Source organism: Eriocheir sinensis, chromosome 32, assembly GCF_024679095.1.
Source record: "Eriocheir sinensis breed Jianghai 21 chromosome 32, ASM2467909v1, whole genome shotgun sequence".
NCBI classification, from domain to species: Eukaryota; Metazoa; Arthropoda; class Malacostraca; order Decapoda; family Varunidae; genus Eriocheir; species Eriocheir sinensis.
The window spans coordinates 8,649,886-8,677,465 of record NC_066540.1 but is presented as its reverse complement, the minus strand read 5'-3'; the positions used below and the strand labels follow the sequence as shown (position 1 = coordinate 8,677,465).

The 27,580-nt window shown below is 45.5% G+C and overlaps 1 protein-coding gene across 2 annotated transcripts; it reads left to right on the top strand.

Annotated features, from left to right (window-relative positions):
• Positions 1-259: 259 nt before the first annotated feature.
• On the top strand, positions 260-26,040 carry LOC127006107 (gamma-butyrobetaine dioxygenase-like). Of its 2 annotated transcripts, none has more exons than XM_050875615.1 (9): positions 260-405; positions 8,500-8,635; positions 11,110-11,339; positions 13,113-13,247; positions 15,005-15,198; positions 21,668-21,773; positions 22,174-22,373; positions 24,301-24,461; positions 25,037-26,040. In XM_050875615.1, the coding sequence occupies exons 1-9, from the start codon at positions 304-306 to the stop codon at positions 25,207-25,209; spliced, it is 1,437 nt and encodes a 478-aa protein (XP_050731572.1). In that variant the 5' UTR covers positions 260-303; the 3' UTR covers positions 25,210-26,040. The 2 variants fall into 2 exon arrangements, with proteins under 2 accessions (XP_050731572.1, XP_050731571.1); XM_050875614.1 differs by having other exon boundaries at positions 264-405; positions 8,473-8,635.
• The last annotated feature ends 1,540 nt before the right edge of the window (positions 26,041-27,580 follow it).

Genomic DNA, 27,580 nt, shown 5'->3' with positions numbered 1-27,580 from the left:
GGGGGTCCGATTTATAGATGCCATAAAAACCCTGACGGTGTAATAAACTACAATGGAATAATGTGGGACCGTTGGTTCATTCATAGAGTATCAAAAGCGTCATCAGAGCCCTCGAAGGAAACAAAAGCTACACTGAAAATATATTAATAATATCTATCAATTTCTTTTCTTTACTTATTTTTTCACATCAACGTAATAAGCAGCTTGTCCTCCGAAGGTCATGTGGCATGTGTATGAACAGCTGTTGTCCCGCATATATAAGCTCAGAAAAACAGACGATCGATCAATACAATCCACGAAACAATGCTGTTGGGACGACTGGTGAACGCTGCTCGCGGGAGTCTCCCTGGGGCCCAGGCGTCGCTACCCTGGGGTGCTGCCATGGCCTCGAGGACAATATCCAAGGTAGGGGAAGGTGCTCCTCGGCTTGTGTGGTGCGTGGTAGGTTGTGGGTGTGGTAGGATGGCATGAATTCTATGTGGTGAGTGATAGTGGTGGGAGGCTGAAGAATGTGATGGTGGTAGTGTGGTTAAATGAGTTGGTGATGTGGTGTTGTGGTGCGCGAAGCTGCAGCCATCTAAGGGTTCTTGAGTCTTTGGTCATAATGGGGGTGCGGTGACGAGAGAAAACGATGGAATAGGAAGGTGATGCGGTGTGCTAGTGGTGGCGTGTGGTTACGTGCGGGAAACAAGATTCGTTACGGCGCTGGCGAAGTGATAGTAATGGAAAAAGTGTGCCCAAACTAGTGAAGGAAAGAGCAGGCGCCGTAACGTATGAGAAAGGTAACAAAAGTGAGGCATGGCAGCAAGGTCGGGATGAGGTGCTATGGTGTGAGTGAAGGTGGTGACAGTGGCAGAGGAAGAGCAGGGTTCACGAAGTAAGACGAGAGTGAAATGTAGCGACAAGTGTATTATCTAGTGTGGAAAGGGCTAAAGGTTGTGTATGGGTGCGTGAGGGAGGAGTGAGGGCTATCATACACTGGGCAAATTTTCCGTGGATCTTCAGTCAAACCACGATTTCCGCTGGCGTGGTTTTCATATTTCCGTGGTTTTCTGACGCGTCCACGATCTTCCAAGGCTACGGTAGATTTCACCAAAGGACGACGGTATTACTCACCATCATCATCAGCAGCAATAACAAGAAACAAATAAGAACCACGCTAGCGGAAATCGTGGTTTGACTGAAGATCCACGGAAATTTTGCCCAGTGTAATAGCCCCTTAAAGAGGACGTAAGGAACTGTCTATGATTTAAATGCTTCAAGATTTAAATGCCTGTGGGGTAACATTACTCGCAGAGGAAGAAAAGGAGATGCTAGCCTTATTAACACACTTGGGGGCCTTGCGCGTGTACGGTCCGCTCCCTTCCCAAACTATGGCGGCCTAAGCCAAGACTATCACCTGAATTTTTTTTAATGCTGTATTGGTCTTTACTAACAATAATGTGGCGATTTGTCTTTTTTGGCCCGTTTTTCAAGGAGTGGTTGGTTATTTTTATCACTCTTTACGACTGAGTTTGCAATATGTCAACTTAACTCTGGGAATCCAACACTTCTAAATCCATTTCAAAAGTAGTAGTAAAAAGCCAAACTAGCCACATAACCGTCAATAAATACTGTTGTGGCGATTAAAAATATGTCGTATAACAGAAGCATTACTGAAGCAGACGAGTTTGCAGCGAGAAGTTCTAGGCAAGAGAAGAGTGAGGTGTGGCAGGCAAGGCAACACCTGAAGTGGGCTGGCTAGGGCTTGCGGGCAGCCCTTGAGCTCCTCACGTGTTAAGCCTGAGGGAGATTATCCTTGGGGACGCCGACACACACACACACACACACACACACTCTCCCTCCCTCCCTCCCTTGCCCCGCCGCGTGAAGTATGGTGTTTCCTCCGCCTCAGTTCCGCCGAGACGGACGTAAAGCGTTCATCGCCTCGGCCTTCAACAACTACATTATTGCTCCTATTCTCAGATGCCTCTGGCTCTCACAACAATTTTACAAGGGCACTAAGGAGTTTAGTCGGGTTCTCATGGTGCAACAGGAGTGTCACACTGTCACTTGGCTCATAAAACTGTCCATGGAAATATTAACACACAGCATGAGCCAAGAATACATGGCGCCACTATAAACACTTGCCTTCGCAATGGCGGGCTGGGGCCGACCACCAGGCCCCTGGAGAAAGCCTGCCTGCGCTGTAGCCTATCACGTAAGAAAAAAAAAAATACTGCGACAGCTTGGTTAAGTACATGAGGATGAGAGGTATTTATTTAATAATGAGTATGCACCCCCTGCTCCGATTTTTCACTGTTAAGCCTGCTTCGAGGCTTCGAGACTTGTCATTAGAGGAGCCTGTTTCCACAAGTCTGCGGACCCATAGTGATATGGTAAAGATGTACACACCAATCCGCCGTGCTATTTGACGATAACTGAGGCCTTCATTGTGAAGGATAATAATGACTTTGTGCCGGTCTTGAGGGGTCTCCCCTGCGACTAACGTGAGCATGATTTACTGCGACCATCAAATCTCAGATGCCAAGTTCAACACAGGTCGAAACGTATCAAATGCAGTAATGGATTCAGGTGCGTCATCATAATCAGGGGTACCAACCATTCCGAGGCGACTAGCCAAGACCGACTCATTTTCACATCCACCGTGCCCAGGTGTTCGAGAAGTTTTTAGTGAGAGTACAACTGGTACACAGCGAAGCAAGTGAAGTTTAAACTATTCTCTGTAGGAGGTAGTTTCTTGGCAGTCATTCCCTTATCTGCCTTCTCACTCCGTACTGCAACGAGCGAATCACACACGGGGTCGCCATATAGTCTGCAAACAAACTTCGTGCCCTAGAGAAAGATTTTAACCAAGAGGAAAAATGGTGTAGCAACGGTACACCATTTTTTCTCACGGTACCGGTTTGGGTATATAAAAAAGAGAGCAGTTTTGGGACCTTGCTGCTACACTATACTACCACCACTGCTTCTATAACTATTTAATATATACTACGCACTACTACCACCAAAACTTTTGCTGCCACTTCCCTTCCTTTTCTTCCTACTACCAATACTACTAGAGCCAGTTTTCTGAGTGGCAGTACTAATCACTGCCAATAAGAGGGACAAGACGCGGGTGTCATCGCCCTTGGAGCTTACTGATTAACTAAACTCCGTGGAGAGGCAATATGACAACTATTAAAGGAGGGAGCAGGCGACGTGACATAGGGCGAAAGAGAGCATGAGCGTGGCATGGCAGCAAGATAAAGATGAGGTGCTATGAAGATGCAAACGATTACTCCTGGGTCACACCTCTCGCTGTCCTCCCCTTGGCACACATACTTGTTCATGCTTCCGAGAGATGACGGTGTCCCGCGAGAGGTCTGTTTTTAGCCTCACCATCGAGCAGCTTCTTTTTAAATCTCAGTTTCCAAGCTTATTCTGTTGACCTTCCTAATTTGTACTTTTCCTGTGTCAAAGGAATTCGCGCTCCCTCTCCCTCTTTTACTCTCCCTCGCTTTCCTCCCGCTCCCTCTTCCTATCCTTCGCTCTCGTCCCCCCGCCTTTCATAATCAATTTGGTGACGCACAAATCCATGATATTTGCATCCAACACATGTGTCCGCGTCACTTGGGAGGTATGCAGGTAATAACACGTGATTCACACCTCACGCCGCCTTACCTTTGGCCCACATGGTTGTTAAAGCTCCCCAGAAACGGTGTCTTGTGTGTATGGGGGGAGGGGGGAGAGGGGGGGGGGTTATCCTCACAATAGAGCAACTTTTTGATAAGCATTTTTTTCCAAGCAGACGACAGTGTTGATCTTCCTTATAATTATATATGCAAGTTTTTTTTTTTTTTTTGGCATAGTAACTTAACGCTTATATATTCCGAGCTATTGCTGATAAAAAAAAAAAATCAGTTTTACGCTTCCCGCTGATTTCGGCCACCAATAAGTACAGAGTATTGGAAGAACACCCATCATCTCGAGTTTTCGCAAGTGAAGACATTATATAACTGTTTTTTCGGATACTGAAGTAATAAATATAGAGTAGTAATCACGCGAATCATAAAACTGAAGAAACCGGCAAAGGTGAACATGTGGCTTTGGCCTGAGTGCCTGACACCCACGTCTTGTCCCTCCTAGTGGGCTGGGCTTTGTGTCGCTGCTCAGAAAGTTGTTATATTCCTAATGGTGTTACTACTACAACCACTATTACTTCTACTACTACTACTACTGCTGCTACTACTAATGATACACAATGATAGTAGTAGTAGTAGTAGTAGTAGTAGTAGTAGTATTGGTAGTAATAGTAGTAGTAATAATAGTAGTAGTGATGGTAGTAGTAGTAGTAGTAGTAGTAATAATAATAGCAATAGCAGTAGTAGTGTTCCCTGTCTGCACTGTCCCCGTGTGACAATGGAGCACAACAATGGCGGGGCCGCAACAATGCATCGTGAATCTCTGCTGCTCGTGGCGCTGGAACTGCGAGTCACGGAGGCCGCATCATCACGTCCCTTCTGCTTCCGCTTATCATCGCTCCTCTCTGTCTTTCCTTGTCTCTCTCTCGATTTCTATATTTCTTCCTTCCACTTTTTATCTTTCTCCCTTTCTTCCTCTTCCCCTTTTCATTTCTTAATTTCTGATCTTTTTTATCATCTCCATTCTTTCTTTTATTCTCTGACTTTTTTCATTATATTTTTACTTCTTTCGTCTATTTTTTTCTTTTTTATTCCTCTCATTCATTCCTTTTTCATTTTCTTCGTTTCATCTTACTGAATCAGTTAATGAATTTGCTTTTTTCACTACCGAGGACACGGATGATAAAGAAACCTGCTGAATAGTGAACCCACATCATGCTCCCCCGAGTGCTGTGTTTTGTAGTATTGCGCAATTTACAAGTGGGTACAACACTCCAAAGATTTCATTATGACTGACCTTGCAAGTAACTAGAGTGCAGAACGGACACTCATCATCTGGAAATTGTTCGCAGGTGAAGGCATTACATTCTTTTCTCAAGTGTTGTAATGAACAGATGGAAGAGTAATTTCGCGAATCATGAAAATAAAGAAGTATAGATTATGCAACACACTAACAAGTAATCAATTATGTAACTGACCCAATAATTCACTACTAATTCATTGACTAACTAATTTCCTGACTAATTAAGTAAAAGTTTGACTAACTGCCTAACTCTAAATTAAGTGATTAACGAAATGGGTAAACAACTATTAGATTAAACACCAAAATAACAGGCTTGCAACGTGAGTTCTTTCAATTAATGCGTGTGTCTGGAGCCTCGGCGGCGTGTGTCAAGAATGCTTAACAGAGATGAACTTTCATGGAGTAAAGACAGTCCGGGAGGAATCTTGCCACACGGCCGTCTGTACACACCAGGCTGCCCCCGGTCACTTTTCACAGGTTTCTCCAGTTACTCATTTGCCAGCCCAACGACTAAGGCCGCTTCACAGTCGTTTTGTTTGTTATGATCGTTACGAATGGCGGCGATCGACGCTAAAATTATTAATTTTCCACGTGAAACTGGCCTATGGGGTAGTGGCGGCTGCAGAGGAAGGGAGAGCTGTTGAGAATGTATGGTAAGGTTCGGGGCTAGGCTAACCCCGCAGCCGCCACTACCCCATCGGCCAGTGTTACGTGGAAATACTATAGCGGCGATAACAGCCATTGGTAATGATCAAAACAAACGAAATGACTGTGAAAGCGGCCCTTAGAATAAACGACTGTGTTGACTAACCACCCTGACCTTGATTAGAACTGAGGCAAGAGGGTTCACAACGCGGCATGCACACCACAAACTATCCAAACAGTAACAACAAAAAAATAACATAACTGTATTTACTACCCTGGATTCATAGACTCGTATTCTCAGACGCTTTCGGCTCCACAACAAACATTTCCAAAGTCCCCCACCTGTGATTAATCGGGTCATCTTGCGTGTTTTTCACATTCATGGTGCAGAAGCTTTTGCACCTGCACCACATAAAATCACCCAAACTACCATACCACCCCACAACCTCTACCTTCTTATCTAACGTGGGTGTGTAACCCCCGAAAGGTTTAAGAACATGGGCCTTTATATTCTCAAACATTTCGTGGCCCACGCACCCACATTTGATAGTCTTTCATAGAGGTTGTGTCAGTATTTCAGTGGGTAGTTGTATGAGCCTTGTGAGACTTTAACAAGGCCTCTGCACCATGAATGTGACAACACTCATCAAAACCCGACGTATCATTGTGGCTTTTGAAAATATTTGTCGTGAGAGCCGAAGGTGTCTGAAAAATTCGGGCCCTGATCCTGCTTCGTACTGAGGTGTAGGGGATCATAACAACGCTTCACCACGCTAAGTATAGAAATAACAAACAAGTAAAGGAAGAGTGAACGACTCTATTGTAGAAAAGATGGCGCCACTATAAACACTTGCCTGCGCCATGACGGGCTGGGGACGACTACCATCCAGGGCCCTCAAGCAAGCGTATACCGGCGCAATAGGCGTAGACGTAAAAAAAAAAAAAAGTGGAATTACGGAGGAGCACGTGCCCCCTACTCCTGGGCGGTGGTTCCCCCAGGCGCCCCTCCCCTTGCCCCTCCCACTTTTCGAACAGCTAGGTGTACACGTGTGGTAGGTGTTGTGAAAAAAATGCAACATCTTAACCATCTAAATCGTAACACAAGATCTAGGGGTGATGCACATATAAGTAAAACATTGTACACAAATGATAATAAACAGACATTATTTATTTTTGTTCCCCACGTGAAAATAACGAAAAAGGTTGCCCTCCAATAACTGGCTATGCCCCCCCCCCTCCCCCCCCCGAGTACCCGCCCCCCTGTTTTTACACTTTTTCTTTCGACCCTGTATTTTGCGAGTGTTCTGGCGGCACTGCTTGACTGATTCGTACAGAGGTAAGAAGATTCATGCAAAACTATACACCTCGCAAAACTTGGCTGATTTAGGGCTAAATAAACACTGAACTCTTTAAGTATCTTTCGGAGCTACTCTTGTCCTCCGTCAGTGGTGAGCAGTGCTTTGTGGGCTTTTTTTTTTAACATGTTTCTGGTTTGCATTTGAACTGCTCCCTTTCATGTAAAAAAAAAAAAAAGAAGTGACAAATTACACCGAAAGAGGGGTTGAATATATAACTGAAAACGTAAACTACATCCTAATTAGACTCTTCTTTTGCACTGTTTCTAAGTTTAGTCTTACCACCAGAGATTTTGTGATAAGACTGGCTGAGCGGCACTAAACACGGTGACCTTGTTCTAAGTCTAATGCAGCAAGTTTCAAAGCTCCCCAGCCAAACACAAAATACCACTAAAATTCGTTGTATAGTGTTTGGGACTGATGTAAAAAGGATGAAATTTTAGCAGACCACACAGGAAGTCGCTTTAATCTCTGATATTGACTAGAAAAAACGGATTATTGTGGAGAATATAGTTTGGTTTGGGCGCTTACAATGACTGTGTTAGACTCGAACTGGCCCCTAGAGTCTGGCATTAGAGTTTTCTCAGCCTTGAAACGGCTTCTATATTGCATAAGATCTCCTGAGTACAGCTAATGCAAGTTCAGACCTATAATAACCGTCATTCAGCAGTAACGACGCGCATGCAACAAGCAGACCAAATGTGGGTATGCTTGTTCTCTTCAGTTTCTCCTCCTGCCAAGTCTGAAGCCACTCTTCGTAAATAAACCGCAGCTCATCTTTCCTGGCGTAACAAACCTTGTCGGGGGAGGGTGTCAAGGCTATTCTTATTCTTTTTGTTAAGGAAAAAATATTTGTTGCCGGCAAGCTAGAAAATAAGATTGTCTAAAAGAATGGAAATACTGGTGAAACTAATCTTAAATCTGTATTCGATCACGTTATGAGGACGGGAGACAAAATTAATAGGATGGGATGTACATTAGTCTTGGTGAGGGTCTGTCTGTCTGTCCGTGTCTGTCTGTGTCTGTCTGTGTGGCTCTGTCTCCGGCTGGCTCTCCGTCTCCTGCTGGCTCTCCGTCTCGCAGGTTCTCTGTCTCCGGCTGGCTCTCTGTCTCTTTGTCTCTCGCTAGCTCTCAGTCTCTCGCTAGCTCTCAGTCTCTCGCTCTATCTATATGGCTTATATATATTCTTTTTTTGTGACAGCTCACCACAACAAGCGAAGTGTCACAGAAATTAACATACGCACGCAGACTCATGCTCTTAAACCGGAACACCGTCTTTTGTCTCTACGGTCCCATTATGTCGCTTCCGGCGCCCCGCGGCTGAGTAACGGTCTCGGGTAATTAACGCGTGGATCACCGAGCCTCATTATTGTCTTATTATTATCCCCGCGGCGCCGAGACGTGACCGTGTATAGCGAGCGGCGTTTAGGGAATCATTGGTATGACTTGAGGAAATGTATTAATATGTGTGTGTGTGTGTGTGTGTGTGTGTGTGTGTGTGTGTGTGTGTGTGTGTGTGTGTGTCAACCCTCGACCATTTTAATAGGATGTAACACAAGCCGGCCTGCAACAGAGGGAGGTGGCGGCGGCGGCGGCTGGAGGGTGGCGGCGGTGGGGACGGCGTGAGTGGGCGGCGGGGGGCGGCGGGGCCCTCGTGAGCTGCGGCACCGTTACGAGATGTCAAACCAGTGCCCGCCTCGCGACTCAAGGTCAGTATCAGGGTTGCCGTTTTTCATTTTATTGTCTTTCTTCACTGCATGTATTGATAGGAAGAAATATGTGATAAAGAAGAGATTAAACTTCGTGGGTTTTTTTTACGTATCGGCACCTCAGTTCACCTGTTTGAATAGCCTCTCGTACAAGTTGATGGGAATTTTATGTAGTGTTTTGTGATTCTCGTAGCTGTTTGTTTAGCGCCGTTTGGAACCTACTCACCTGTTTGGTTAGAAATAGCAACCCAACTAATAGTATAGGGTTAGGTTAAGAAAAGAAGGTGCACATGGAAGGAGGGATTGAGAGGGGAAGAGGAAAGAGAAAGAAAGGGAAAGGAGAGGAATTGAAGGAAGGGAAGGAGGACTAAAAGTAGTGTGCCTCCCACCGTTAGATATTTAATCATTTATTTGTCACGAAGGGGTGACCCTGGCGCCGGGCCCCGACCTTTGAAGCGCCCGTCAGAGCTAACTGCCGCTCCGTCTTCATTGTGTCACCTTAAGGTTTATTCTAAGTGTGAGGCGACATGATGCGACGCCTTTTTGTGGTCCTCTGCGTCTCATTGTTACACCATGAAGGGCAGGGCCTTACGCCACTGTGTTAGGGCTTATTTTAGACGCGTCATAAAAGGTTTATAACGCTGGGCAGTAATTCTTCCTTGAAAACCTAGAATTCTCCCAAGAAAGAAGCTTAATTTAGAGTGATGAAATGTTTATTGCTACCATAATACTGAGTAGCAAGTCTTCAAAGAAACTTAAAATTTTCCATAAACAGAAGCAAACTCTTCAAGTTATAGACTAATGAACCAACACTCTGTAAGTCCTCTATACGCCTCTAGGTCTCAATCAAGTAATGGTAAACATTTTCACCTCAAAACTTAAAAACAAATGAAAGATTCTTGGTATTCAATGTCTGTTACATCCCACATACCAGGCCAATGTTTTTTTTCGGAGTAAAATAGTGCCTGGATTTTTTTCTTACGTTCTAATACCTTTAGGAACTTCGCGTTGCCCTTGCAGTGGTAGGTAGTTAGAACATTTTCCCTAGATAATGGTTGGAAACTACGTTATTTCCTGACTAATACTCCATTTTCATCTCCTTTCTTCTTTTATACGCAAGTTCCAATTAAATAGACCTCCATATATATATAAAACTAAGTAATACTGGCTTCATGAGACAAACACAAACTACTTTACAAATGCGGCAGTAGTTGAAGGGATGAATCTCGCAATCATGTAGTTTGAATACAGACACAATTGTAAATTTCAAATAGACGTTAGATAGATTTATAGACGGGCAAGATTGATTGATTATTGGAGCGTTGTGTCTTGACGCCGCAACTGCGGGGTCATATGGCGCCAGATCTAGTGCAAAATGATTTGTATTTTAAAACTATATAAAACCGGTAAAAAAAACCATGATAAAAAACACCAATAAAACCATATAAAACCACTTAAAAATTAAAAACGTTATAAGAAATATACTAATAGAGCTATATAAAACCGGTTAAAAATAAAATACAAGATAAAAACAACGATAGAAAGTCAATAAAACCTACAGGAGGTTAAGGACGCCAGCCTCCTGTATGAAGCCATAAACGTCATGTCCCGGGAAGAGTGCCTTCTCCCCCAGACGGGCAGGAGAAATGACGAATAATTGCTTCTCAATAGTTGCCACGCGTAGGCAGACTAGTGTCTTGTAGTGTCTTTAAATCTTCGTGTACATTGTGTAAAAGTTTTGTATAGCTGGAGACGTTCCTGAGAAGTTGAGACTCTAATTGTCACGACTGGACGAGAGCGGCATCTTTTATTCAAGCCATAAAAAGCATCAGACGACCGCGTGTGTTCTGAGCTCCTGTCAGGCGGCTGTGATCTTACTCACCGCTTGCACTCCTCTGTGGCATTGATTTTGAACTTGTATTTGATTTTCTTCATTCTTCCTGTATGACAAGCACAAGTTCAGTAATAAATTAATTCAGAGGATGTTTCTGCTGTTTTAGAATACACTTTAAAGAGAACTCCAGCAAATTCTGGAATCTCGACAGGGACAGTTCTTGAGGAATTCGGTGACATGGAAACTCACTGAGACACAACTGATACATAATACTTGAGCGGCAGGTAATTTTCCATCTGTTTTATTGATTTCTCAACATAAAAGACCCGTCACCAAAATAGACACCAGGAAAACTTCAGACACATTTGATGCTCAGAGTCACGTGGGTTGGTATCGTCGCAGACGCTGCCGCCGCTGACATCAATCACTGCCAAAAACCGAAAAGGAAATTAACCGGGTTCTAATGAGTGGGTTTTTTAGGTTCATGGTATAGAAAAAGGGTCAGACTACCACTAGAGCTATAAAACTACCCTTGGAAATGCCCTGAACTCCTACGCAAGCTTTGTCGAGTGTGTGTGTTTAGGCGCCGGGATGTTTGAGGATATGACTCGTAACAATCAGCTTTGCACCCCGCCATCAGCCAGCCAGAGCCAGGAGGCATGCAGGGAGCGAGGGCCGCGGGACGTGAGCCAGGTGGAGCGGGGCGACAGGACCGTGAACGTCACCTTCGCCGACACCACCACCTCCGACTACCCGTACGTGTGGCTGCGGGAGAACTGCCAGTGTCCGAAGTGCTTCCAGAGTGATGCCATCGCCAGGCTCTTCCTCATTGACGACCTTGACATCAACATCCGGCCGAAGGAGGTGCAGGTGAGGGGTGGAGGGAATGGAGGAGAAGGAAAGTGGGAGGGAATGGAAAGAGGGAAGGTTGAAGGGAATGGAAAGATGGGTTGAGAAGTGAAACGGAAAAGAGGAAAAGATATTGGATGGGAGTTAACGGAAGGAAGGAGACAATGGAAGAAAAATGGGTATGAAGGGAGAATAAAGAGGGAAAGAGAATGGAGAGGGAGGGGATGGAATGATGAAGGAGGTGAAGAAGGAAAGAGATGGAGGGGAAGGGGATAGAGTGTGAGGAGATGAAAGAGGCGAGTGAATGGGTGAAGAGAACAAGATGATGGTGGGGGAAGGGATGAAGATGGCGGGAAGGGAATGAGAAGAGATGAAGAGGGGGAGAGGGATGTAGGGTATTGAAGGGATGGGGTGGAAGGGATAGAAGGGGAGGAGAGAGTGGAAATTGAAGGGGATAGAGATAAAAGGAGAGTAGGAGGAGGAAATGGAAGGGGATATGGATGAATGAAAAGAGGGAATGGAGAGGAAAAAGGACGGAGAAAGAGGGGAAGGAAAGGAGAAGGGGAGTTACGTTTGGCAGCATTGTGTGTGTGTTTGTGTGTGTGTGTGTGAGGGGGGTGGGGGGAAAGAGGCGCCTTTCTGAGCCAAGTGCATGGGCAGGACAGCAACGAAGACACAATGATCATGAGCGACACCTCCAACAAAGCCAAGTAACAACAGTGTCTACAAACAAGCTCTGCACCCGCTCTTGCCCTCGCGTGCCCCTCCTCTGCATGCTCCAGCTAGCGGGCGGCCGTGATAAGAGAGACAGTAGCAAATAAGAGCGGGAAGGGGAGGAGGCTTATGACAAGAAAAGAGCAGACACACACTCAACCCGTCCGCTGCGATTGGCACGATTTGGCTTTAACTGGTAGCCTGGTAACATAATATAGTCCTAGGTATTTCTCTGCCCCTGCGGTGGATAGTGGAGTGTTTCCCATGTGGCATTGGATATCAAATTCAAAGGTGCATGACTCTACATTTTTCTTCATTGAATTGTAGCGCCACTTTTTGTTCCATTCCTGTAGTTTGGTGAGGTCTTCTTGTAGGAAATCCACAGTCGAGGGGTTAAAGAAGAAGAGCTAGCCCCGGAAACATTAGGGAAGTAAGGGATAGATAACTGTGAGGTTGATGGAGATTCAAAACAGTGGCAAATGAGAATGAAGTGGGGAAAATGACAGAGAAAAGCTACGGTAAAAGAGATGGAAGGTTCGGTCAGAGAGCAGTGGGGCATTGGGACAGTTTTAAGACATGGTTCTTCAAGATACTGCTCGCTCCCTTGCACTGGGTCGAAATCCATACTGTCGGGGTCATAATAAGAGTCGAAAGCATGCACTGATTATAAACAAAAAGATGTATAGGAGGTCGTATAGGCAGCTGATATGTGGTGCTAGCGAAGACTTGAAAATATGGGAGAAATATTGCAGATAATGGAGGTTGATAAATAACTATCATTGAGGAAGATTTGGAGAAGACAGAAGGTTTAGGGGTAAAAGTACGCAATGAGAGTAAAAGGGTTGGAGAATGTGAGCATGACAGAAGGTAACCTGGATGCAGACAGCGAGGAAGGCCAAGGTACACGACTGGCACAGGGACATAACGAACAGATGGTACTCAGTTCAACGTCTGCAGCAAGTCACAAGAAATAGACATGTGGTATTCAATTAGCACCAACGTCTGTAGAGGAGCGACTCGAGGGTACTCTTTCCATGGGTACTATACGGCCTGACGGCAGCTTCGCGCCCTTCCCTGCAGGTGGAGGACGCGAGCCGCCTGCGCGTGGAGTGGCCCGACGGACATGTGAGCGTGTTCGCGGGGGAGTGGCTGCACCGGCGAGCCTTCACACCCGAGGCCAGGGATGTGCAGCGCTCCTGGTATATGCTCCCCAAGGTCAGTTAGTTTGTCTGTTTTCACCTTCTGTCTTCTTTACCTCTTGCCGCGGCTTGCTTCTGTCTGTTCTGCACCTTGTCTTCTTTCCCTCCTGCTTATGTTTGTTCCTGTCTGTTCTGCATCTTCTGTCTGCTTTATCTCCTGCTTCTGCTTGTTCTGTCTGTTCTGCACTTTGTCTTCTTTACTTCGTGCCTCTGTTTCTGCCTTCTCTCTTGTTTACCTCCTGCCTCGGTTTGTTTGTTTTGTTTGCCAGTTACTGTGTTTTTGTCGTCTGCCTTTGTCGCTTTCTGTACATCACTTATCATTCATTAGCTGATCAAGGTTTGTCTGTTCCTCTGTGTGTGTTCTCCTGTCATTGTTGGTCTTGTTTCTGTCTCTCCGTCTTCTCTAGTCCTTGTCCCCCTACCCAAGGTCTGATTTTGTTTCTTCTCTGTCCTGCTGTCTCATTTGTCTGTCTATTATATTTTCTTATCTTGTTCGCTTCAGTCCCGGTCGTTTCCAGTTACTTAAATTCGTATGTTTCTTTGTATGTCCTGTCTTTGTTTATTTGTGTGATTTCTAGTCTTCTTTTTTGTTTGTCTCCTTGTCTTTTTTTTTTTTTTTTACATTCCCGCCTATAGCGACGGTAGGCTTTCTTCAAGGGCCAGATGGTCAGCCCAAGCCCGTCGTGGCGCAAGCAATTTTTTTCAGTGGCGCCAGTTATGCTTGGCCCATGCTGCCCCCGGAACTCATTCTTGATTCACTGGACAGTTTCTTGTAGAGTCCGGGTTGATGGGTGGTCTTCTGGACAGCATGTGGGTAGTCTTAGGCCACTCGGCGGTGTCTGAAAAATCCCAGGTGGTAGCGTGGGGATTCCAACCGATGTTGTCCATGGCGTGGTGAATGTGAGCCCAGCACACTAACCACTCAGCCACCGCCTTCCCATATATATGTCAACCTATCTATATATCTCCTTATTTTTTATTTATGTTATCTTTCTCATTTTACTTAATTGTCCGTTGCTCCTTCATCTATAACTCCCACAAAGTGTTACAATATAATCACTAATGTCTAATGTGAAGTGTGAACCGGACAGAGACGACCCAACAAAGAGGTCATAACGTCCTTTAGCTATCGCAGGTTAAGAGAAGAAAGCGGATGGAATCACCTGGAGGGTGCACGACGATGAGGGAGTGGTCGGGGGCAAGGAGGAGGCTGTCATTGTCACATGTCCCTCACCTTTGTGTCCTCTTCTCTCCATTTTTCCTTGTTGATATTTGTGTGTGCTTGGTTGGTTACTAATTTGTGTCTCGTTATGTTTAATCTAAAAAAGGAGGGAAATATAATAGTAGTTTTTGGTCCTTTTCTTTGTTCTCGTCGACTATTTTATTTGTTTGTTTTTAAGTTGGAGGGGAAAGCAAGTGGTTCATTGATAATTCTAGTGATTTACAGCAAAAGCCGAATAATCTCAAGTTTAATTTTTCATACAAGTTATCATCTACGTAGTAATATTTCTGTTCCCTTATGTCTTCTGCTTATGATGTTTATTCCTTTCTGCATTCTTCATTCTTGTTCCTGTGTTGCTTTGGTCCTCATCAGCATGTCTGTCGCACGACGCATACAAATCTTTTGATTACTATTTTTCCTCCGCACACTCATATCACTTCATTGCTATTCATAAGATTCGCCTATGCATCGGCGTGCCTGGGTGTCTTATAACGTCTACAAAGAAGCCGCCCAGCACATCATAGCTATAACCAGCGGCATCATGTTGTCAGGTGTTGTGGGGCACCGGGTTCAAGGTGCCGAGGAGCAGGTACAGCGCCGTCATGCACGAGGACAGGGCGTTGCTGGACTGGCTGCTGCTGCTGGAGAAGTTTGGCGTCACGGTGGTGGAGGCGGCGCCCACGCGAGTCGGCGCCATCAATGATTTCATCGAGCGGCTGGGCGTCCTCAAGCCCACGCACTACGGGTGAGGGACTAATGCGGTCACTCCTTGCGTTGAGGACTGCCAAGTTTTTCTTCATATATGATAGTTAAGATTGACTGGCAGAGAAACAAAGAAGGATAGGAGAACAGAAAAGAGACAGAGGAGGATAGAAAGCTAAAAAGACAGAGAATGATAGAAAGGTTGACATAGACAGAGGATGATAGAAATTATAATAAACAAAAAAGTATGAGAAGACAAAAAAGGACAAAGGAGGATAGAAAGACAAAAAAAAAAAAAAAGACAGGGGATGATAGACAAATGGACAAGATACAGGAGGATAGCAATAACAGAATACAAAAGTGAATAATACAGAAAACATGCAGAAGGGGATGAAAGATGAATTGGACAACGGAATCAGGCAAACCTTCAAAAGCGTACGGTTATGAAGGTGTTCCATCCTTCACGTTCATCGCACTTCCATCCCTTTCAGCAAGAAGACAATACTCAGCTCGATCAACATATAGTTTTCTTCGATTCAAACTTCAACGGGAGCTGTGTTGTTTGGTGTGGCAGTCTGTTTGGTGTGGCAGTCTGTATAGTGTGCCAGTCTGTATGGTGTGTCAGTCTGTACAGTGTGTCAGTCTGTATGGTGTGTCAGTCCGTATGGTGTGTCAGTCCGTATGGTGTGTCAGTCTGTACGGTGTGTCAGTCTGTATGGTGTGTCAGTCTGTATGGTGTGTCAGTCTGTATGGTGTGTCAGTCTGTATGGTGTGCCAGTCTGTATAGTGTGCCAGTCTGTATGGTGTGTCAGTCTGTATGGTGTGTCAGTCTGTATAGTGTGCCAGTCTGTATAGTGTGCCAGTCTGTATAGTGTGCCAGTCTGTATAGTGTGCCAGTCTGTATAGTGTGCCAGTCTGTATAGTGTGCCAGTCTGTACAGTGTGTCAGTCTGTATAGTGTGTCAGTCTGTATAGTGTGTCAGTCTGTACAGTGTGTCAGTCTGTATAGTGTGTCAGTCTGTATAGTGTCGGTCTGTATAGTGTGTCGGTCTGTATAGTGTGCCAGTCTGTATAGTGTGCCAGTCTGTATAGTGTGTCAGTCTGTATAGTGTGTCAGTCTGTACAGTGTGTCAGTCTGTATAGTGTGTCAGTCTGTATAGTGTCGGTCTGTATAGTGTGTCGGTCTGTATAGTGTCTGTTTGTCTATATAGTGTGTCAGTCTGTATAGTGTGTCAGTCTGTATAGTGTGCCAGTCTGTACAGTGTGCCAGTCTGTATAGTGTGCCAGTCTGTATAGTGTGTCAGTCTGTATAGTGTGTCAGTCTGTACAGTGTGCCAGTCTGTACAGTGTGCCAGTCTGTACAGTGTGCCAGTCTGTACAGTGTGCCAGTCTGTACAGTGTGCCAGTCTGTACAGTGTGCCAGTCTGTACAGTGTGCCAGTCTGTACAGTGTGCCAGTCTGTATAGTGTGTCAGTCTGTATAGTGTGCCAGTCTGTACAGTGTGCCAGTCTGTATAGTGTGCCAGTCTGTATAGTGTGTCAGTCTGTATAGTGTGCCAGTCTGTACAGTGTGCCAGTCTGTATAGTGTGCCAATCTGTATAGTGTGCCAGTTTGTATAATGTGTTAGACTGCAGTGTGTCAGACTGCAGTGTGTCAGACTGCAGTGTGTCAGACTGCAGTGTGTCAGACTGCAGTATATCACACTGCAGTGTGTCAGACTGCAGAGTGTCAGACTGCAGTGTGTCAGACTGCAGTATATCACACTGCAGTGTGTCAGACTGCAGAGTGTCAGACTGCAGTGTGTCAGACTGCAGAGTGTCAGACTGCAGAGTGTCAGACTGCAGTGTGTCAGACTGCAGTGTGTCAGACTGCAGAGTGTCAGACTGCAGAGTGTCAGACTGCAGTGTGTCAGACTGCAGTATGTCAGACTGCAGAGTGTCAGACTGCAGTGTGTCAGACTGCAGAGTGTCAGACTGCAGAGTGTCAGACTGCAGTGTGTCAGACTGCAGAGTGTCAGACTGCAGTGTGTCAGACTGCAGAGTGTCAGACTGCAGTGTGTCAGACTGCAGAGTGTCAGACTGCAGAGTGTCAGACTGCAGAGTGTCAGACTGCAGAGTGTCAGACTGCAGTGTGTCAGACTGCAGTATATCAGACTGCAGTGTGTCAGACTGCAGTATATCAGACTGCAGTGTGTCAGACTGCAGTATATCAGACTGCAGTGTGTCAGACTGCAGTATATCAGACTGCAGTGTGTCAGACTGCAGTGTGTCAGACTGCAGTGTGTCAGACTGCAGTGTGTCAGACTGCAGAGTGTCAGACTGCAGAGTGTCAGACTGCAGAGTGTCAGACTGCAGAGTGTCAGACTGCAGTGTGTCAGGCTGCAGTGTGTCAGACTGCAGTATATCAGACTGCAGAGTGTCAGACTGCAGAGTGTCAGACTGCAGAGTGTCAGACTGCAGAGTGTCAGACTGCAGTGTGTCAGACTGCAGAGTGTCAGACTGCAGTGTGTCAGACTGCAGAGTGTCAGACTGCAGTGTGTCAGACTGCAGAGTGTCAGACTGCAGAGTGTCAGACTGCAGAGTGTCAGACTGCAGAGTGTCAGACTGCAGAGTGTCAGACTGCAGAGTGTCAGACTGCAGAGTGTCAGACTGCAGTGTGTCAGACTGCAGTGTGTCAGACTGCAGAGTGTCAGACTGCAGTGTGTCAGACTGCAGTGTGTCAGACTGCAGTGTGTCAGACTGCAGTATATCAGACTGCAGTGTGTCAGACTGCAGAGTGTCAGACTGCAGTGTGTCAGACTGCAGTGTGTCAGGCTGCAGTGTGTCAGGCTGCAGTGTGTCAGACAAGCAGAGTGTCGGACTGCAGTGTGTCAGACTGCAGAGTGTCAGACTGCAGTGTGTCAGACTGCAGTGTGTCAGACTGCAGAGTGTCAGACTGCAGTGTGTCAGGCTGCAGTGTGTCAGGCTGCAGTGTGTCAGGCTGCAGTGTGTCAGACTGCAGTGTGTAAGACTGCAGTGTGTCAGACTGCAGTGTGTCAGACTGCAGTGTGTCAGACTGCAGTGTGTCAGACTGCAGAGTGTCAGACTGCAGTGTGTCAGACTGCAGTATATCAGACTGCAGTATGTCAGACTGCAGAGTGTCAGACTGCAGTGTGTCAGACTGCAGTGTGTCAGCCTGCAGTGTGTCAGCCTGCAGAGTGTCAGACTGCAGAGTGTCAGACTGCAGTGTGTCAGACTGCAGTGTGTCAGACTGCAGAGTGTCAGACTGCAGAGTGTCAGACTGCAGAGTGTCAGACTGCAGAGTGTCAGACTGCAGAGTGTCAGACTGCAGTGTGTCAGACTGCAGTGTGTCAGACTGCAGTGTGTCAGACTGCAGTATATCAGACTGCAGAGTGTCAGACTGCAGTGTGTCAGACTGCAGTGTGTCAGACTGCAGAGTGTCAGACTGCAGAGTGTCAGACTGCAGTGTGTCAGACTGCAGAGTGTCAGACTGCAGTGTGTCAGACTGCAGTGTGTCAGACTGCAGAGTGTCAGACTGCAGAGTGTCAGACTGCAGTGTGTCAGACTGCAGAGTGTCAGACTGCAGAGTGTCAGACTGCAGTGTGTCAGACTGCAGAGTGTCAGACTGCTGTGTGTCAGACTGCAGTGTGTCAGACTGCAGAGTGTCAGACTGCAGTGTGTCAGACTGCAGAGTGTCAGACTGCAGTGTGTCAGACTGCAGTGTGTCAGACTGCAGAGTGTCAGACTGCAGAGTGTCAGACTGCAGAGTGTCAGACTGCAGAGTGTCAGACTGCAGTGTGTCAGACTGAAGTGTGTCAGACTGCAGTGTGTCAGACTGCAGTGTGTCAGACTGCAGTGTGTCAGACTGCAGAGTGTCAGACTGCAATGTGTCAGACTGCAGTGTGTCAGACTGCAGTGTGTCAGACTGCAGTGTGTCAGACTGCAGAGTGTCAGACGCAGAGTGTCAGACTGCAGAGTGTCAGACTGCAGAGTGTCAGACTACAGTGTGTCAGACTGCAGTGTGTCAGGCTGCAGTGTGTCAGGCTGCAGTGTGTCAGGCTGCAGTGTGTCAGGCTGCAGTGTGTCAGGCTGCAGTGTGTCAGGCTGCAGTGTGTCAGGCTGCAGTGTGTCAGGCTGCAGTGTGTCAGACTGCAGAGTGTCAGACTGCAGAGTGTCAGACTGCAGTGTGTCAGACTGCAGTGTGTCAGACTGCAGTGTGTCAGACTGCAGTGTGTCAGGCTGCAGTGTGTCAGGCTGCAGTGTGTCAGACTGCAGAGTGTCAGACTGCAGTGTGTCAGACTGCAGAGTGTCAGACTGCAGTTTGTCAGACTGCAGAGTGTCAGACTGCAGAGTGTCAGACTGCAGTGTGTCAGACTGCAGTGTGTCAGACTGCAGTGTGTCAGACTGCAGTGTGTCAGACTGCAGTGTGTCAGACTGCAGTGTGTCAGACTGCAGTGTGTCAGACTGCAGTGTGTCAGACTGCAGTGTGTCAGACTGCAGTGTGTCAGACTGCAGTGTGTCAGACTGCAGTGTGTAAGACTGCAGTGTGTAAGACTGCAGTGTGTAAGACTGCAGTGTGTAAAACTGCAGTGTGTAAGACTGCAGTGTGTAAGACTGCAGTGTGTCAGACTGCAGTGTGTCAGACTGCAGTGTGTCAGACTGCAGTGTGTCAATCTATTGTTTGTCAATCTGTAGTGTGTCAGTCTGTAGTGTGTCAGTCTGCAGTGTGTCAGTCTGTAGTGTGTCAGTCTGTAGTGTGTCAGTCTGTAGTGTGTCAGTCTGTAGTGTGTCAGTCTGTAGTGTGTCAGTCTGTAGTGTGTCAGTCTGTAGTGTGTCATGTCACAAGGGGTTTATTTTCCCGCGCGGGCTCTTCCCTTTCTTCACCCCGGAGCTCGCAGTCTCATCGCCCATCGACTTGGAAGAAATCGTGCGGCCAGTATGGAAAAATACTCCCCTTGTGACATAAACACGCCTGTCCGCTTGTCAAAACCCCGTCGTACGTCCTAAAAATGTTGTAATTACCACCACACCGTGCCCTAAAATTAATGCGCACTCGCTAGGAGCCGCTATTCTTAAAATTTACCAAATCTCTCTCTCTCTCTCTCTCTCTCTCTCTCTCTCTCTCTCTCTCTCTCTCTCTCTCTCTGACACATGCGGTACAAAGCACGGAACACCACAAACATTTACATTGTTCAGGCACAAATAAATATAACAGCATGTACGCCGTCTCCAATTTACAATGAAAATCAAACACAATGACTAAACGAAGATACAAAGCAACACTCACCGGATGGCCGTGTGCATCATGTCTCCTCGGAGGCTTAGTACAGCGATGATGGGCCACCGCTGTGTTCCATCAGCCCCGCCACACACACACGGGTCACGTACACGCAGCGCCAACGAGCACTGCCACCGCAAACCTGTACACAAAACTGACGCACAAAAGAAAACGACACCTCATCACGCCGGTGTCGAGACACTTCATTTCGTGGTCCGTACCGTCTCAGAACACTGGTTGTGTCCTTGAAGCAGCAGTTTGTGGCTGGGTACGAAACGTATTTTGGGCCATCCAGACACTATGCGTATGTAGATGACGTACAGTTATGCAATTACTTGGATGTTCAACAGGACAAGTGAGCACACTCGGATAATAAAAAGAGTGTAAGCTACGTGTAGTGAAGCACGAACAGCAGAATCGAAACATTAGATGAATCATCTCTCTCTCTCTCTCTCTCTCTCTCTCTCTCTCTCTCTCTCTCTCTCTCTCTCTCTCTCAGCCTTGTAACTATTATTATTCTCGCCTTTGGTCCTTTGAACCGCTCATTCCTTTTCTAAGAGGCTTTGTCCTCATCCCGCGAATTTTTTTTCCTACACATTCCTACGTTTGTGTAAGTCGCCGAGGCTTCCATCTGGCTGCAATAACTAATTTTACCAAATACACTAAACTCATGTCACCTTATGTCAGCTTACGAATCACATAGAGGTCAATTATACAACAGCAATTCCCACATACGGAATACCTAATGTGTCGTGTTACTTGCTTCATTATATCGACTCATCGTTTCCAACAAAGAATAGGTGCAGTACATGGTCATTTAAAAAGGGCATCAATGTCACCCGTATGCACTGTGCATAAACCATAAAAAAAACGTATTGAAACGAGAGAAAAGGTCTTATAATCAGATTTTTAATTTCACAATGTCAATCTGTTTGTTATGAACGGGAGAACCGAAATCTGTAAGCAGTCGCAGCACATATCCAAACCGCATAGTGTTTGACAGCAATGACGCAAAACTTTTTATAGAAACATAAGAAGAAGAGGGAAGACTGAACGATATGAACAAAGGGCAGCAGACAGACTTGTATGTATGTATCAATCAGTCAATCAATCAATCTATCAATCTATCTGTCTATATATTCATTTATCTATCTATTTATTTATCTAACTATCTATCTCTTTATATACTGTGGCAACTAAATGAAAACAGATAACAACACAACCCGATTTCCCCAGGAAGGACTATGAGATCAAGACCGAACTGAAGCCCAACAACCTGGCCTACACCGGCGCCAAGCTGGGCCTGCACACCGACCTGCCCTACTGCGAGTACCCGCCCGGGGTGAGTGTGGGGCGGGTGTGGGGCAGCTCCCGAACACTACTTTTTTTTTTTTTAACAACAGTATATCCAGTTTGATCACATGGCAAGTTTTTTTCATGAAGTAGTATTTAGACAGCTCTGTAACTGAATGATCACTGTTTTATTTTAAAAAGGACTTCTTTGCCAACCATTTTGTCCTTTTCTTCATATATATGCAAAGCCATTGGGCGGTCTCCATATATGGTAAAAGAATACATGCTGATTCGGGAAAGTAACTATAATTATTGACTTTCTTTTCATTGATGTTTAAGGAACAAAACAGCATTACAATATATCTTTAGTAAATATCAGTTCCACTAATTATCCGAGCGCCAAGGCCAAGCCGCAGCAGTATTGGCAATCACGACTTTGCTTCCCCCAGACCACGTGGCTGCACTGCATCAGACAGTACGAGGGCAAGGGCGGCGAGAACGACCTGAGTGACGGCTTCCTAGCGGTGCAGGTGCTCAAGGAGAGGCACCCGCACCACTTCGAGACGCTGGTCACCACCCCCATCTACTTCCAGGACCAAGGCTACGCGCTCTACGACTTCGATAAGGTCACCCAGGCGTTCACCGTCAGGTAAGGGTCGCGGAGCACTCGGCATGTCTCTTTCTTACAATAGGAATCGTTATGCTACAAAACATTTGTAAGGTGTTAGGCGGTGCGTCCACGTTCACTGCCACCCTCGTGCCTACCTTCACTTATTATGTAAGTCACTCAGTCACCCGCTAGCAGGTGGAGGTCGCCAGATGCTCGGCAGGTCTTACCATTGTGTTCTTAGTTCTTGAAACACGTAATTAACCAATTTGTTGATCACTATTATCAAGATTTTTGCTGTTGATGTTCATGTGGGTCTTCACTTACCATCGTGCTCTTCTGCGTCACAGTAAGAAGCTGAGGCTGAAGATTCCTTCTTTTGGGTTTCTGTGATCTGTTGGGCCGTGATCTGTGGCTGTGTTGGACGAGGAAAGGAATCATGGTGATGATAATTATGGAATGATGCCAATGATCACGATGATGTTGATGATGATGTCGACGATGGTGATGCTGACAATTATTTCGTGATCATGATGACCACTTTCGTTAATAGTCTGCATTATGTAATCACGTTTTTTAGATTTAGTTTCTTTGCTACTACATGCAATTAATTTACTATACGTTTTCATTTTTTTCAATCCTTATTTTTACTTTTTTACTGTACGTTTGCGTATTACAAGCAGGATGGCGCCACTGTAAAACACTTGCTTGTACCATAACGGGCTGGGGCCGATCACCAGGCTCCGCCAAGAATGCTTACCGGCGCCAAAGGCTAAGCGTAGGAAAAAAAAAATTCCTACCACTCATGTACACTTCACTGATTCCTTCTTTTTCCTCTTATATTCTCCTTACTTTCCTTGTAAGCTCACGTATTTGGTTTACCATGTACTCTAATTTAATGGACTCCTTCAAGTTCTTTCTCTCTCCAGTTTACCATTCACTCACTCCTTCAGCCCAGTTGCTGTTCCGATCCTAACAAAAGTTTAGAAAATAAAATAAAAAGATGCTTAGTATAAACATGGGACTTTCTTTCTTTTATTCCATTCCCTGAAAGTGCATGCATTTCGTTTACCAGCAACGTTTACTTGATTTATTTCAACTCTTGCATTCATTTTCCTATTGACTTATTCCTCCAGTAACGGCAGTACTCCGCCGTGACTCCGAAGCAAAAAATAAGAAAAGAGAACACACACACACACACACACACACACACACACACACACACACACACACACACACACACACACACACACACACACACACACACACACACACACACACACACACACACACACACACACACACACACACACACACACACACACACACACACACACACACACACACACACACACACACACACACACACACACACACACACACACACACACACACACACACACACACACACACACACACACACACACACACACACACACACACACACACACACACACACACACACACACACACACACACACACACACACACACACACACACACACACACACACACACACACACACACACACACACACACACACACACACACACACACACACACACACACACACACACACACACACACACACACACACACACACACACACACACACACACACACACACACACACACACACACACACACACACACACACACACACACACACACACACACACATATTCACACATTCACACATTCACAAACCATCCTGCCCTGGTCTCTCCTTTCTCGCACCATTCACTTTCAACATAACCCTCCCTTTCTTCCGTATCACATCTCCTTCACTTGCCCTTCCAATAACAACCGCACCGTCATTCCAAAAACAAAAAAACAACTAAATGTACTAAAAAAGGCAATGCTCGTCCCCTTACTGTTGCCCCCACTGCCGCCGCCGCCGCCCGTTCATCTCCCTTAATTCTGCTCAATCTCTCCCAATCCCGGCCAATCGTCCTTCTCTTCCCAACAGCCTCGACCACTTGGGGAACGCCTGCCGCATCCACGTGTCATCCCAGGCCAGAGACTCGATCATGGACCTGGACGCCGCGGAGGTTATCCGGTTCTACGAGGCGCTCAAGATCTTTAACGATATACTGCGGGAGTTCAGCATCCTTGTGAAGACTAAACCAGGTATTCGGAAGAGGAGTGCGGGAAGGAAGGACGGGAATAGTAGTGTAATGTAAGGAGAAGAGGAAGGGGCCATTTGCACCAATATAATACTAATATAATAACAGAAAATGCATCCTTGTGAAGACTAAACCAGGTATTGGGAAAGGGACTGCGGGAAGAGAGGAAGACGATGGTGTAGAGTGTAGACTGTAGAGCATAGACTATAGAGAAAGGTAAGGAAAAGAGGAAGGAGCCTATTTGCTCCATTCTAATATATTACCAGAAAATGCATCCTTGTAAAGACTATACCAGGTATGGGAAAGGGGAGTGCGGGGAGGGAGGATGGGGATAGTAAGAAGAATGTCAGGAAAAGAGGAAGGGGCCTATTAGCACCATATTAATACTTAGAAAAAATGCTGAAGGTGGGATATTAACCCGTAAACGTGGTTCGTAGAAAGCTCGAAGGGAATGGGGTCTGGGATTCTGATATTGTAGGAACACACACACACACACACACACACACACACACACACACACACACACACACACACACACACCTCCGTCACCAGCATCACCCTCGCCCTCTCCACTCGTAGGTGACATCCTGGTGATCGACAACACTCGGGTGCTCCACGGCCGCACGCCCTTCGACCCCTCCACCTCGCAGGGCACCAGGCACATCCACAACGCCTACATCGACCTCGACGACCTCCGCTCCAAACGCCGCATCCTGCAGGAAAAACTGGGCGACATGGTTGCTAAGGTCTAACTAAACCCATTTCCTTACAGTAAGGGAAACAGCTCAAGGGCAATAAACAAAGAGAAAAAAAACAGCTAAGAGAGGTCAATTTCGGATGGGGAGAAGAGAGCTGAGCAAAGACGTGGAAAGCTTCTGTATAATAATGTTTAATCCCACTTGATAGCGTTTCACTTCTCTAGTTCTGAGCTGTCTCTTTTTCGTCGTGCTATCAAAAGTTTAGAGTTAATTAGGACAACATGTACAAACTATAATCCAAAACAATGTGCAAGTGCAAGCCCTTTACTAGAAGTTGAGTTGTGTGGGAAATAATGTTACCCAGGTTCGACTCCTATCGTTTTGTGTTGTCTTTCTTCCCTCTTCATCAAGTTTTAGCGTTAATTACTCTGGCTGTGTGGGAAATAATGTTACCTAGATAGTGCAAAGACATGCCAGAAAGTTCAAGTAAATCATGTTCAAACCTGTGCATCTTAGTGTTTTGTGTTACGTCTCTTTCATGTCTTTTGTATTCCTATAGAGCTCTCAATTTCATAACATTTTAATAAGCAGTAAATGATGATGGTGTATTTGGAGTACTTGTTCATCAGGTATGTATATAAATTATGGAAACATGATTATCTTCGAAATAGATTAGCCAGAGTAAGCAAGGTGACGGTGCATGGACGTGCCAGTATGTTCCAATTGCTCGTCCATAAGCATATTCTGACTTCTGTCATTGTCTTGAGATCTTCTTTATTTAAGCTTTAAGGTGAATAAAAGCTGCAAGCGAATTAAATGTTTCAAGTGCTCTAAATTTTGCTCCATGAGTGGACAAATAGTGATTAATAAACATATCGAACATGATTTATTTGTCTTTCTTTTCTTATAAACGTGCGTGGGAATGTTTGCTTTTGAGGTGTTGGGGTATCAAGCTCGGTGTGTTCATGTGTTCATTAGGTACTGGCAAAGATGAAATACGTTTACTAAAGAATATTCAAGTGTGTGTATAAGCTGAGCGCTTGAGAGAACATTTTCTTTCCCTCATATAGAAAGTGAAAGTAGGAAAATAAATATGACACCTTTGGTCGGTATTGCTTGACGCTTTCTCCCCTCACATCAACTATTTCCAAAGGCCAAAAAGGAGGTAATCGGGTTCTCATGAGTGTTTCTTTAGGTTCATGGTTCACACTACCACCAGGCTCACACAACTGTCCCTAGAAATGCACAAAACTCCTATGAAAGGCTTGTCAAAAATGGGTTCTTGAAAAAAATCTTCCCCCCATTAGCGGATAATGAAAATATGACAGAACGAATTATAATATAGCGACGATATTTTTTCTTGTAAAATAAAAATAAAACAGACATAAAAAAAAGATAGTTACAATATACGTCGGCAGTACGACGATTTTTTTTTCTTGAAAAGTAAAAAAAAAAAAAAGGAAAAATAAAATATATAATTACGATATAGATCAGAAGTCGAAAACAAGCAACTGATTTTTTCTCCCCTCTTCCCGTGCCTTTACTAGTGCGTGCTTGCTTATGGTGCGAGTAAGTACGAATAAATAAGAAGAAAAAGAGAACAAAATGAAAGGTGTCCGCTCTGGCCGATTTACTTAAGTGAGTGACTGGGCGTAAATCATTCCCAGTGCCACCTGTCATCGCTCCCAAGACTGAGTGGCACTCCGCTCCTCCTCGGCATCAAGTACTGGGGGAGAGGACGCCACTAGGGTCCGTATTATCAAACATCTGGGAGCTGACACACCCACACCTGATAAAGCTCTCCGAAAGGTTGTGGGTATTTGTATGGGTACTTTTATCAACGTTGCCAGATTGTCGTACTCTGCCTCTTATGTTTGCCGATTTCCGACCCCAAAACTGCTTTCATCACCCAAATAACTGCATTCATATATGTTTATCGTTTAAATGGTTAATTATTGGTGCTTCTCTTGGCAACAGTTATGGGCCAGAAACCGGTAAATACGCGGCTATTGAGTACGATGATCTGGCAACGGTGACTTTATGAGCCTAGTAGTAGTATGACAAGACTCCTGCACTTCCAATGTAAAAAACGCTCATGAAAACATAAAAAATCTCCTATGTGGCCTGGAAATGTTGTTCGCGATACTGATTTCGAAGTAGTACCTGAGCAAACCTGAGAGATCTAGTTGACCAGATGAGAGCAAAATGCACCAGATTGATTTATGTAATCTTTCCAAGTCAGCTTTACAACAAACTGACACATTATCATAACGCCATATGATGTTATACTAAATCCACGAAGCATATCTAAGATAGACTTATTAGATCAGCAGTAACCAATCTGTGTTGACTGTCGAACCAATGTATTGATTAATAGAGTAATGAAGACTATACTGATGAAAAAATGGCATCTCAGATTTTTATT

What these genes read in the sequence shown, in the direction of transcription:
- LOC127006107 (XM_050875614.1), top strand. Translation starts at nt 304, where the DNA reads ATGCTGTTGGGACGACTGGTGAACGCTGCTCGCGGGAGTCTCCCTGGG. An exon ending in TGCCCGCCTCGCGACTCAAG is followed by an intron (nt 8,636 to 11,109) that starts GTCAGTATCAGG and finishes CCCCGCCATCAG; the next exon opens with CCAGCCAGAGCCAGGAGGCA. An exon ending in TCCGGCCGAAGGAGGTGCAG is followed by an intron (nt 11,340 to 13,112) that starts GTGAGGGGTGGA and finishes CCTTCCCTGCAG; the next exon opens with GTGGAGGACGCGAGCCGCCT.